The sequence below is a fragment of the Lepisosteus platostomus genome, chromosome 2 (assembly GCF_059453375.1).
Source record: "Lepisosteus platostomus isolate fLepPlt1 chromosome 2, fLepPlt1.hap1, whole genome shotgun sequence".
Lineage (NCBI taxonomy): Eukaryota > Metazoa > Chordata > Actinopteri > Semionotiformes > Lepisosteidae > Lepisosteus > Lepisosteus platostomus.
In genome coordinates, this window is record NC_142612.1 from 32552002 (window position 1) to 32564403 (window position 12402).

General features: G+C 41.6%; 1 protein-coding gene across 1 annotated transcript in view; it reads right to left on the bottom strand.

The window, feature by feature from the left end:
* Window positions 1–12402, bottom strand: part of mgat4a (alpha-1,3-mannosyl-glycoprotein 4-beta-N-acetylglucosaminyltransferase A) — a 69681-nt gene that overhangs the window by 26196 nt on the left and 31083 nt on the right. Inside the window, exons 5-9 of the mRNA XM_088605717.1 lie at window positions 11679–11812; window positions 5863–5909; window positions 4627–4740; window positions 2363–2438; window positions 779–893 (exon numbers count right to left, since the gene is read on the bottom strand). Coding sequence (XP_088461843.1) covers window positions 779–893; window positions 2363–2438; window positions 4627–4740; window positions 5863–5909; window positions 11679–11812 — 486 coding nt within the window. The remainder of the gene's footprint in view (window positions 1–778; window positions 894–2362; window positions 2439–4626; window positions 4741–5862; window positions 5910–11678; window positions 11813–12402) is intronic.

Consider the following 12402-nt stretch of genomic DNA (forward strand, 5'->3'; position numbering starts at 1 on the left):
TGGCAGTGCCTCCCCTCACAGGGTCACTTAGATTAGCCTATGTGCTAATGAATATCTGACAGCTCGCCACACCATGGGGGCGGAGAAGAGCTTGAGAAAAGGCAAGCTCAATGCCACTGTAGAAAAGACTAGACAGTTCATTGTGAGCGCTGAGACTCGATTAAAATGTTGCCCACTCCTTCAGTGACAAGGAAGCTCACTTTTCTCCTCCTGCGATTCACCCCATAAATGGGCTCCCTAAAAGAGGTTAAATTACTGAAAAAGTTTGTGTGCTGTTGATTTATGAAACCATATAAATGCACAGTCCTTGAATATCATCTCAATAATTCGTTTCAGTGCCTTCTTTTCTACTCTTATCTTCGCACATGGTGTTGTTGTTGACTATAGTTTTCAAAACCTACCACATCTGCTCTGTTGGTTTGGGATTCTGAGAATCTGCATAGTTTAAGGACGGTATTTTGTAAAACATTCATTCATCGATTGTGTGTACTTGACTCACTTTCTGCTTATATGTGCTCTGTTCACTCCTGCAAACATTTCTGTAATGAGCTGGTGACAGAGACATGAGAATTTCAATTTCTTCCTCATTGTCTAAAGCTACTATATTGTTTTTTTTCCTTCTTTTCTTCTGCAAGATAAAAGCTTTGATGTCGCTGTGCATGTCCCTGGTGCTCAACAAACCCTGACACCACTCCCCTCAGGCTTCATTTTCAATTATTCAACAGAAAACACAGACTCGTGAAGCGCTGGCTCTGTGCCGCGCTGACAGTTTCCTTACCGATAAAACCCAGCTGGGAAAACTCCAGAATCATCCAGTCTTCTGAAGAAAGTTGGAGTGCAAAGTTTTTCATGGTGGCAAAATAGTTTGGTTTGGCAACAATGTCATCTTCAAGCTGATGAGAGAGTAAAAGAAAATTCAAACGAGGCCGAGTGATTCCAAGTTAAGTTTCGTACACCTTTTACATAGTTTTCCAAGTTTTCCTTTAACAAGGCAGCTCAGTAGTAAGATCACCTATACTTTCTGCAAATCTAAGCAGTGCTTTGACGCAAGGCAAATCCTGTCTTTAGCGAGACGTTTGCCCTTTTGTCAAGTGCTGAAAACAGGACAGGAGACATCGCTCCTACAGTACATCCCTCTGACTGTGCCTGTTATGAGCAGTCAGCTGCACTGTAATCTGCCCATCACTTTTGTTTTTTTTTATTAGGAACTGACAGCTGTGGTGCCGATTTGCAATTTGACATCAAACCGAGTTCAGAATCGTCAGTCATGAAATCGACACACTTTATCGCACAGCCCCCTCAGCGGCACTACAGATACACAACTGAAACCTTAGCCGACTTGATAATAGGATTGATGTGAACATTAAGGAAAGATGATCTTGTTGTGCACTGCAAGTATGTAATTCAACCAGAAATGAAGAAATCAACTGTGATCATAATGATTCACCTTGGTCTACCATCCGCGGTGCCTTTTCCATACAGAAGACCGAATATGGGTGGATCGATCAGCTAAAATCAGTTTAACTTAACTCCCTTCAATTCACTTATTAAAGACAACCAACCTACAGTGCCTGTACTTTCCTATAAGCTGTGTGGAAAGAGGAAGCTCAGACTGCCTAAACCGAGGTATAAGGGGTGAACAATTCAATGACAAACTGCACAGCTGGACAAAAATCTGTTTGAGCGTTCCCATAGCAACTTTATAATTCTATAGTGCCTTCCAGCTGAAATGTTAGGTGATTTTCTAGAGAAACCTATTTTCTTTTATAAAAATATATTTCAGCTCCTAAAAGCCCAGGTTGCTAAGGTAACACACAGGAAGTGGCAAATTCTAACGTGACACCAATAATAAAACTGCTTTCACCACAGGCTGATGCCACATATCTGTAGGTGAAGTCTGTGTCAGGGTACACAGCTGAACACAGCAACCTTCACGTTGTAGAAAGGCAAAATCTGAGCCAAAAGTTTTGCCCCCCAGTAGAGGAAAAGAGGACACAGATTACAAAAATTAAATAAGTAACAGGGGAAGCAGCACGTAGCTTCAGGTGTACACATACTGTACCTGCTGTATATGCACTTGTATGGTCACATAGCTATATGCACACACGCTGCATGTAATAGACATGCATACCTAAATATGTGCACATCAAACAACTGTCCACAATGCAATGGAAGAAGGGAACTTGGCCTTCACATATTTGGGAAATCCTGCAACTCTGATCACCGACAACAGATTATGACAATCACAAGCACAGCAAATCTTGAAATCATTTCAACAAAATCAACTCCTAAGACTTCTTAAGAAAAAATGATTTGAGAAAAAAAATTGTTGTAATACAAAGGAAGCACAATATGCACATACCTGCACATAGTACACCCCTTTATTCAAAGCATACATCATCAGGAAGGAGTAGTCCAAATTCTGTTTTGTTCTCCACCTACAACAGTAATAATTATTCTTAATGTCATGTTGCTCTATCAGACCTCAAGTCTAACCTTCAGTCTCCCTCAAATGAAGGCAGCAGGAATACAAGCATATTTTAACCGAGTTGTCAGAGGAAGGAGTGCCGAGTAATTATACGGTTTGGGTGACCTGCTGCTGAGAAATGTCACCGTAACAGATCTACACTACACTTCCCTCCTAGAGCATTAAGTGACATAAATCAATACTTAATGTGGCCTGCTTATGCAAACTCCCTAGTGACAGATCCAATTAAGAAAGCAATAGAAACACAAATAGATTAGAAAATGAAAAGGAAATGGATGGTGTGACAGAGACGCTGTCACTTTCTGGGATATTTATGTAGCCGTCATTCTGTTAGGCTTTTTTCTCAGCTAATAACAGCTGAGCATGAGGAGTGTGACTGGGACTCCACGGTCTTGTAGGATTGTCCATTATGCTCAGTCTCTACTAATGCCTTATTCTTCCCTCTTTCATCTGGAGACTTTTAAAACAGAAAACCTATTTTCCTAAATGCTCAAGCTCTCCGTCGTGTATCTTGTGCCCTACCCAAAACCTTTCTGTAAAGAACTAGAGAGAGGAAAATATCTGCACTATGTTGGATTTGAGGATAAACATTTCTCCAGATATCACTGTGAACTTTCATTTTCAACTTTGTTGTCCCAGGAGTGACCAGCACTGACTCATCGTGATTCATAAGGAGAGACAGGATTCCTTCTTGTGAACATGAGATGCCTCACTCTCCAGAAAGATCAATACCCTTTTCTGCCCACTCCAATTCTTCTACTTCAGAAACCACACTCTCTATCTCGGATACAAGCCAAATGCTGCTACCAGCATTACAATTGAGCCGTTCTTAAAGCAGGGTCATAAAAAAAAACTCAGTCAAAATAACAGCTAAGCTTTGGGATTTATTCCCTGAATGTAGTTAAGAATACAACCTTTATCTTCACCACTTAGTGGTTCTAAAAAAACAATGGTGTATGTCATAAATAGCATATTAATATTATTTTAGTAAAAGATTAGGGTTAAGATTGCATTCAAACTTACTATTAAACTAAAGAATTCTAGGGCTGTGAGGAGTAGAGGTAACTTCAGGGAAGTAAATGTTTATTGTTTGGTTCACAGTTACTTCAGTTATACACTATGAAGTATAACTTATATAAGTATAAGAAGTCACAATAAAGCAACAGATGTCATGTTAAAACTGTACAATACACTAGTAAAACACTGTTTAGAATATTGCATACAATTTTGGACATTGTGTTATAAAAAAAGATATTGCTGCTCTGGAAACAGCTCAGAGAAGAGTGATGAGATACATAGCCTGGTGGACATTCTTTTTAGTCCTGAACAGAGAAGAAGAAGGGGACCTGATCCAAGTAGTTAAAATGGTCTCCTTTCATTTAATAATTAATAATAACTGGACACTCCACTTTACACGTAATGGGGACTCCCCTCCACTACCACCAATGAGCAGCCCGCACCTGGATGATGCAACGGCAGCCATAGTGCGCCAGAATGCTCACCACACATCAGCTATCAGTGGGGAGGAGAACAGAGTAATGAAGCCAATTCGTACATGGGGATTATTAGGAGGCCATGATTGGTAAGGGCCAATGGGAAAGTAGGCCAGGATGCCGGGGTTACACTCCTACTCTTTTCGAGAAACACCCTGGGATTTTTAATAACCACAGAGAGTCAGGACCTTGGTTTAACGTCTCATTTGAAGGACGGCAACTATATACTAACAAATAATAACTATTCTTACATTCCTGGTTTAAACATTTCCATTTCAGATTTAAAAAACATGATTATTCCTCAGAGCAAATTGTTTTATTAATACATGGATGTTCAACTTGACGATAGCTGGAAAAAAAAGAAAGATTTTCAAATCCCACAATTTGCGATATAGCTACCATACAATACAAATCAACAGACCAAAGCTCAGGAAACATGCTCATGGTTTACAGCTCAGGTGTAATACTAGCTGTGGCGGCCATGTTCACACAGCTGCTTTCACACGATAAAACTGCAAAGCAGTCGCGTTGCCACTGGCGACGACGATGTCCCCGCTGGCAGAGAGCAAAAGTGCCCACCGCAGCTCACAGGAGGCACTGCTCACGGGTTCGCTGGCAGGCCCCGACAGGGGGAGAAGCTCTTACCTCACCCTCTCCTTCGAGTCCCCGAAGGTCTCCTTCAGGCTGGACAGGTCAGGGTAGAAGCTGGCAGGAGGAGAGATGACTTCCAGCAGCCCTGAATTAAACTCTGTGGAGAACCTGTGAGGAAGAAGGCAGGGATGACGTCAGCCATAACACCACACATGCTGCAGAGCTTGCTCAACCACTGCTTCGCTTACTGGCAGTCTTGTGCCATTTTTCCCCACCTCAGTGGGGAGGAGAGCAGAGTGATGAAGCCAGTTCATAGATGGGGATTATTAGGAGAACAGGACACAGAAACAATACTTTTTTTTTTAGGAAAGTATCAAATGTTCAGGAATGAGAATGACCGTGAGCGTGTGGAAGAAGCTACACAGCCACGATGTTGAAGCCGAAGCTCTGGCTTCTTTGAAGAAACAGCTGGATGAGATTCTCTGATCAGAAACAGAGGCGCTTCTTAAAACAAAGGGATGCTATCATCTGGAAGAAGCTACCCAGCCATGTTCTCAAAGACCATAACCTGCCTTCATTTGAGAAACAGGTGGATGAGATCTTTGCTTGTTTGTTATTCGCACCAATCATCAAATAACAAACAAGCTAAATGGGCCAAATGACTGCCTCTTTTGTAACCCCTCTTGTTCTTACGATTTCCCGAAGAACACATTTTACTTGCCAGCTGTTTCTCTTGAGCTTGAACTGCAGACCCAGTGAATTTTTTTTGCACACAAAAAGATATTCCCAACAAATTGCCGAGACGAACACAGAACCTGCGTTATACACTAAAACTCTTTAACATCCAGGCAGGTTTTCCATTTGAATTACCAAAAGATTTGTTTTCTGTAAAACCAGGTCATCTCGGAGAGAAGGTGAAAACATGTTACCTCTCTCTACAATACCATCCATCTATGCCAAGTCTAATACTTCCACCAGGAACGGTGAAAGAGGGAAAACAAAACTCTCTGCCTTTTTATCAGTCAGCAACAACAAATCATAATTGTTGGGTGGTTCTCTAAACAGCCTGCTTGCAGCAGACCCGCTAGCCTTTAAAGTCACAAAAAACTAACGTCTCGCATACCACAGCTTCACACAGTGTGGAAATCTTCATGACTGTAGCCAATCTTCTTCAAAGCAAGCATTTTTCTGGACAATTACAGAATTTAAAATACCGATTGGCATCTTGCCAATCGTCTGGGTAAAATGGAAGGGGATGGGAAGGAAAAAAAGAAATAAAAATCACTCAACTCTTTTTCCAGGCTCTCCACGACACTGTGCACATAATCCAGATCTGTCTGCAGAGACAAAACAAAGACATAGCACCTTGAAAACAGCCTTGCAATATAAACGAGGAAAATTCCAAAAACATTCACGCCCACGTCAAGTCAACTTGAGCAAATTAAAACAAAACAAATGAAAATCAATAGCACTTCACTCAGGCGTGAACTTGATAAATAAAGGTCACATCTCGTTAAAAACACTTTTAATCTTTTTGTATGGGACACAAACCCGGAGCATGGCATGGTGTTAGCTTTCTTCACAAGCACATTGATCTCTTCTTTTGGTGATGCAAAAGACAAATTCTCTTGCGAAGATCAACAACCTCAACTCTCTTGTTGTGTGCACATCACGTTGGCAGCTTTGAGAATTTAGGCTGCTCTGGATTCAGCCCAGAGAAAAGCAGCCAGATAAATCCCAGGGCTCAAGGAACTGCCTTGAACAGTAAAGGCTACAAGAGGACCTGATACAACACAAGAGTTCAAAATTCTCAAAAAGACAGTCAACACAGGAGATTTCTTCGGAACCAGGAGGGAAACATGAACCAGAGAACCAAAGTGAAGGTCTCATGTTTTTATTATACAGTATATTACAGCTGAATGAAAGTTCAATGTTCAACAGCTCAATGTTTGGTTTGGGGCAAGGATCTCCAGAGAAAATCAAAAACAGCTGAAAATAAAGGGAGATATATAGGGAGTAGAAACAAAAACAGAACTCAAAGGAAAAAAAATAAATAAAAACAGTGTTTGCACCTAAATGCCAGGAACCTTAGAAACAATATCCAGGAAATAGTGGCATGTGACAAGGATGTAATTGGAATCACAGAAAAAAAGCAATGATGATACAAAGAATTAGTGGAGATACAGGGAAAAGAGGGGAAAGACGTGGAAGATCAGAAAGAGCATTCAGGCCCAGGACCTCGTATGTTAGATGCTAGTGACGAAAAAGAAAGGAATATTGCAAAGGAGGCCGAAACAAATACACAATCTTTCAGGACCACAAGTGAAAAACAATGAAGTAATGTGTCCCAGAAATAAGGGGTGGTTTGGTGTTTACCAAAAAAACTCCAGGCTGAGGTACAGGTAAGTCCTGTATAATACAGTATGATATAATACCCTGACAGTCAGTAATATATTATATATATTAGTCAAGAACAGGCAGACAGTGGTAGTACTTTACCAATATAAGAAGCACTTAAGACTCTGCTTGCATTAAAAATATCATTTATGTAGCATTAACTGAACTCTTCCAACAGCTGCTCAAGACAGGAACAATAACCACCGCCTGGGAAATTGCTGATGCAGAAATCCACACAGGGGGTGACAACCCTAGACAAAGTAATTACAGATCAATGTGCCTATTAAACCTACATATTAACAAGCTATACAGACAATTCACAGAAACATAGGTGAAGTATTTTTCAAAACACCCAAGGCACTGTCCAATACTACATGTACACAATGCAACAGAAGTAAAATAAAATACAAAAGTCAAGCCAAAATCCACATTAACAGCTACAGCGCTCGATCGGGTTTCAAAGTGAGTTTTGAAAGTGTCAGCAGGTACAGACTCAAATGCAGGAAATCCAACCAGTTTTATGGGTCACCAATAAATAACCAATTTGTAGATATGGAACAACTCCATTGACATCAATTAAACAAGTGATTCGTTCAAATGGGTAACACAACAGATCATTTAGAACTAAAATTTAAGCACTCTTCTGCATTCAGGAACGAGAGTTCTCTTAATGAAACAGATGACAGGTATTGCCAGTCTTTAAAACCAGGTACTAATAAGACTACCTGGACTGGGGCTCCCCAGGACCAGGGAATGGAGACCCCTGCACCAGTGGATAAGGACCGTGGGCTGAGCACATAGCACTGTTGCCCACAGTGTGGTGCCTGGTCTTCCGCAGAGAGGGTTTGAGCCAACTGGTCTCAGATTAAGAGCTGAACCATACTCAAGTCCTCAAGAGAGATCCTCTCAAAATGTACGATTCACCACTAACGTTTAACAACAACTTGAAAGTGGGCAGTCTTTCAAAGCCATGCATTTATTTGGATTGAAAACTGGTTAATGGCTAGAAATTGGAAATCCACATTAGGGGACCCACAATTTAGGTCTTGTAATTAGAGAAAAACCATCTACTGTAGATCATGGGCTGTTAAAGTAGAGATCAGAACTTAGAGTTGGTCCAATCACACCACTGTGGTGGGTCACGGCATGGGGCAGAGACAGACAGGATCTGCGGTTTCTTACTCATCTCATTTCATCCGGCTCTGTGCTCCAGCATCTAGTGTGTGGGATAATTGCAGGAAGAATGGTTCCTGAGAAGACGGTGAGCTATTACAGTATGTCAAGTCCTTCATTATAAAAGCTACTGGTTCACAGATGATACCGAAATTAGAGTGTGAGCAAACACTACAGTAGCTGCAAAGGAAATTAAAAAAAACATGGATACAATTCAAGACTGGGCAGACACCTGGCAGCTGACATTTATTGTAGATAAGTGCAGAGTGTCACATGCAGGCAGCAGAAAGATCAATTATAAACACGAGGCAGGAAACACTGAGCTTGAAAAAGCCTCTTATGACTTAGGTGTTTCGTCTGACAAAATTTCCATCTAGACAACGTGCAGAAGCAATAAAAAAGGCCAACAAAATAATATGATATATTGTCTAAAACAGAAGGCTATGAGGGGATCCCACGCATATGTATATAACATAATCCCTTCTTTATGTACAAATTACATATATTCAAGATATGATCTCAAAGTACTGTAGGTATCTTAGTCTTATAGACAGAATTATACACGTAATATATGGGCATCATGGTGGCACAGTCCTTAGCATTGCTGCCTCACAGCACTGAGGTCCCGGGCTGAACTCCAGACCTAAGGTGCTATCTGTGTGGAGTTTGTATGTTCTCCCCATGTTCACATGGGTTTCTGCAAAATACTCCAGCTTCCTCCCACAGTCCAAACACATACTGGTAGGTTAAGTGACTTCTGGGAAACCAGGCCTTAAGTGTGAGTGTGTACTTGTCGGTGTCTCTGTCCTGTCCAGCTGCTCGCTGGATTAGGCTGTACTGGATGGATGAATATATGACAGAATCCATACAGCAATTGTTCCTTTTTCATTTTTATTAAAAAACAAATGAGATGCAGGAACTCGTGACTTCGACTTATCAGGACAGTAGTGTAACAAGTGCTGTTGACTTTCCACGCATTGAAACAAGCAGCAAAACGGAGATAACACTGTGCAAACTATTACGCCATGAGGAAAATTTGTTAATTTTAGCACGGACAGGTGTTTGGAATATGTTACAATACCATGGCTAATTCTGGCCACATGTCTTGCACAACCTTGCGCACACAATGTTCCAGCTTGACAAAAAAGGGGTTTAAAAGGACTCTCTAAATCCTATAACCTTTCTTTGTTGTTAGCAATGCACACAGTGCTGAAAACGTACAAATGCACAGTAGCCTACTATTCATACCCTCGATGAACAGTAACTGTAAAGTATGTAAAAAGGAAAGATTCAGCAAAACAGAAAGGTGTATAATAATACATTTCTAAATTAACAAAGTTGAGTTTCTTCAAACTGTGTATTTTGAGAAAATAAAAGGAGGCAAAATGAATCCTCTTTTATTTTATATCATTGAGTATTTCTTGAAAGCATCTGAAAATCACTATAATAACCAATACAACACTAAAGCAGGCGGACAGAGAAGAAAAACACTTCACGTCATCATGGGGAAAGACAGCGGTCTGGAGCTTTTGGGGAAATTATTACTGATTTCAATAACTCCAATAACTTGCCAATTTCAACCTTTGAGCTGAAGGATAATGGGATAGTTGTTACACCAGGATCAAGACATAAGCAATTTACCCAAATGCAGGTTCAGAAAAGTAATTGGAAAGATAACTCACACAGGGGTAGCAACTGGAAAACTTTAAATAAACATCATCTGACTACAACATGTCCATCATTCAAGGCTGACCTCATAAGCCTGGCATCTGTGGCAAAGCTCATGTTGCCTCTGAAAAGACAGTATCCAAAAACTGTTTCCAGTTCATGTTTGACAAATTCAAGTACGATTAGCACAGTAGGATGACCCTCCTGTTGACAAATAATCCTCCCTTTTGTGAAAAACAGAAACAGATCTTTTCTAGAGCTGGTCAATCCTCTGATTCTGGCATTCTAGTTCAAACTAGACAGTTACCAAATTTTACCAGGACATTTTAGTGAAAACGATTCGGTCAAGCTCAGGCTTGAATGCACATGGCCTGTGTCCGATTCAGTGACCAAATGGTTAAGTCTGGGATAAATATTCCTGACTGGTCATCGCCATCTCTAGCTGGACGTTCATGGAAACGGAGGAAAGCAGATCAAGCTGGAGAAGCTCCTCATGGGCGAGTGGTCTCGCACAGTCTCGCAGTGAGCTTAACAACCATTTAATGGGCTACAGGGATCACCTCCTCGAGGTGACCAGAGCCAAAAAGAGGTCACTAAACAGCAACTGCCAGGGTATGAACACATCTGAACCTCGTGCATTTAGAAATCCACCCATTTTCTAACTACTTCATTCAATTCAGTGTCACAGGGGAGCTGGAACCTGTTGGCAAGCACATATGCACCTACTGAACAGTACATGTGCATAGAGAAATTCATAAAACGCTCAGTTTTTTTACTTGCATCAGAAAATACTGAATATACACCTAGAATTTTGGGTTAAATGCAAATCTAGTTCCAGATCAAGGATATGAATACGTCTGGAAATCTACAAGCCTTATAAGCCTTCTGGAGCTGTGCACTGCTAGACTTGCAGCACTGGACCCCCAGTGTTTTCACTGAGGCGCAAGCCCTGCATGCCAAGAGCTACAGAAAAGACAAACGCTTGGTCACTGAGAGCCGTCTCCAGGGCTTGTGGCTCAAGGGCTGCTCCCAGCTCTGACAGCAGCAGCAGAAGAAGAAACACTGAATGAGACTCAGCTCGGGGGGGTGGGGTGGGGGGTTGTACCAGCGTTATCTTGAGGTTCTGACATCCTTTCCCAAAGCTCAGGTGTCATTTTCCCTATGGGCTTTCAGTCCTTGACTTCCACCCTCTGAGATGAAGGGTTCTCTTTGCCATATTGTACTGACACAGGATTCCCAGCAGTGTCACTATGACATTCATTTTACCTTCTTGCCAGGAAAGCTTAGATCCCAAGAGTCAAGCCCCTTAAATGGAGCCAGTGAAGACCAAAAGCACCAATCCAGATTTGAAGTTGTAAAACAGCGAAATACATTTTCTTCCTCTGTAACTAATCCCATTCAGGCAAGGATAAAAGAGGGGCAGGTCCCACAAATCACCTGGTTTTCTGCCTGCACACCCACAAACTTTAAATTTTGTGATTTTCACCACCACCCTCCCCCCCCCCCCCCAGGTGAGCTTGCAGAAAAGACATTACATTGCAGCACGCACTGCTGCACACTGTATCGTTGTGCATTTGATAAACTTTGATTGAAATGTGCAACTGGCCCTATTAAGGCTCTGCACCCATGTTATTAAGAAAACAAAATGCATGGAGTGAAAAGACCATGTGTGCCCTATCAGTAAGCGTCTTTGTGGTGCAAAAAGCAAGCAGTCTGTCACTGGGGCTGCCAGGTACCAGCACAGCAGGAGGCCAATGCCTTAGTATTACTCACTTCAGAGGCCGCGGGTTTAGGAAGACAGGGTGAATAATACAGGCCTTGTGCCACACTGCTGGGTGGGAAAGTTTTAAAAAAGAAAGAAAGCATACCTCTCCAACAAAAATGATGATAACACAGTCCAGTTTCTCCTCGTCAGACAGCTTGTCTATCAGGGAGTGCAGTGTCTCTGCCAGGTAGGACTTGACTTTCCTCTTCACCGTCGGGATTCCCATGACGATGGACACTGGGAAGCAATGGAGGCCATGTGAGAACAGGTGCTGCCCACCGCGTGCAGGACACAGGCTGTCCCGGGACACTAGAGTGCAGGGGGAAACAGCACACAACGAGCGCTGCCAGTGTGTCCAGGGTAAATCGCAAAGACTTGGAAACCAAGTAAATTTCTGACATTCACTAGGCAGACCCAGGATGTTTTTCAAGAAGCCTAAACTAAATCATAAAGTATACACTTTAAACTAAAGTATAATCCATATGAAACAGACTATATTTTATGATAAAAATAAAGTAGAGCCGATAACAGAGACCTAACCAGAGACAAATGTGAAGCTTTATTCTGAGCTGGAACTTAACATAAAGCCTGCCCTGCACAGCAGATGAGAACAATCCACCGCCATTTGGCATTTTATCTGTATTACAAAAGAGACTTCAGTACTTATCAATTCTGCCGTGTGATGCCAGACAGCAGGGAACACCATTAATGAGGCAACATTAAGCAGTTTCCATTAAACATCTTTAACCTCTCATTCGGAGCATTTATTAAAGAACTATAAGCTATAACAGCGATTTTTTTGCCATTTCAAAGACCTATAAAAATAT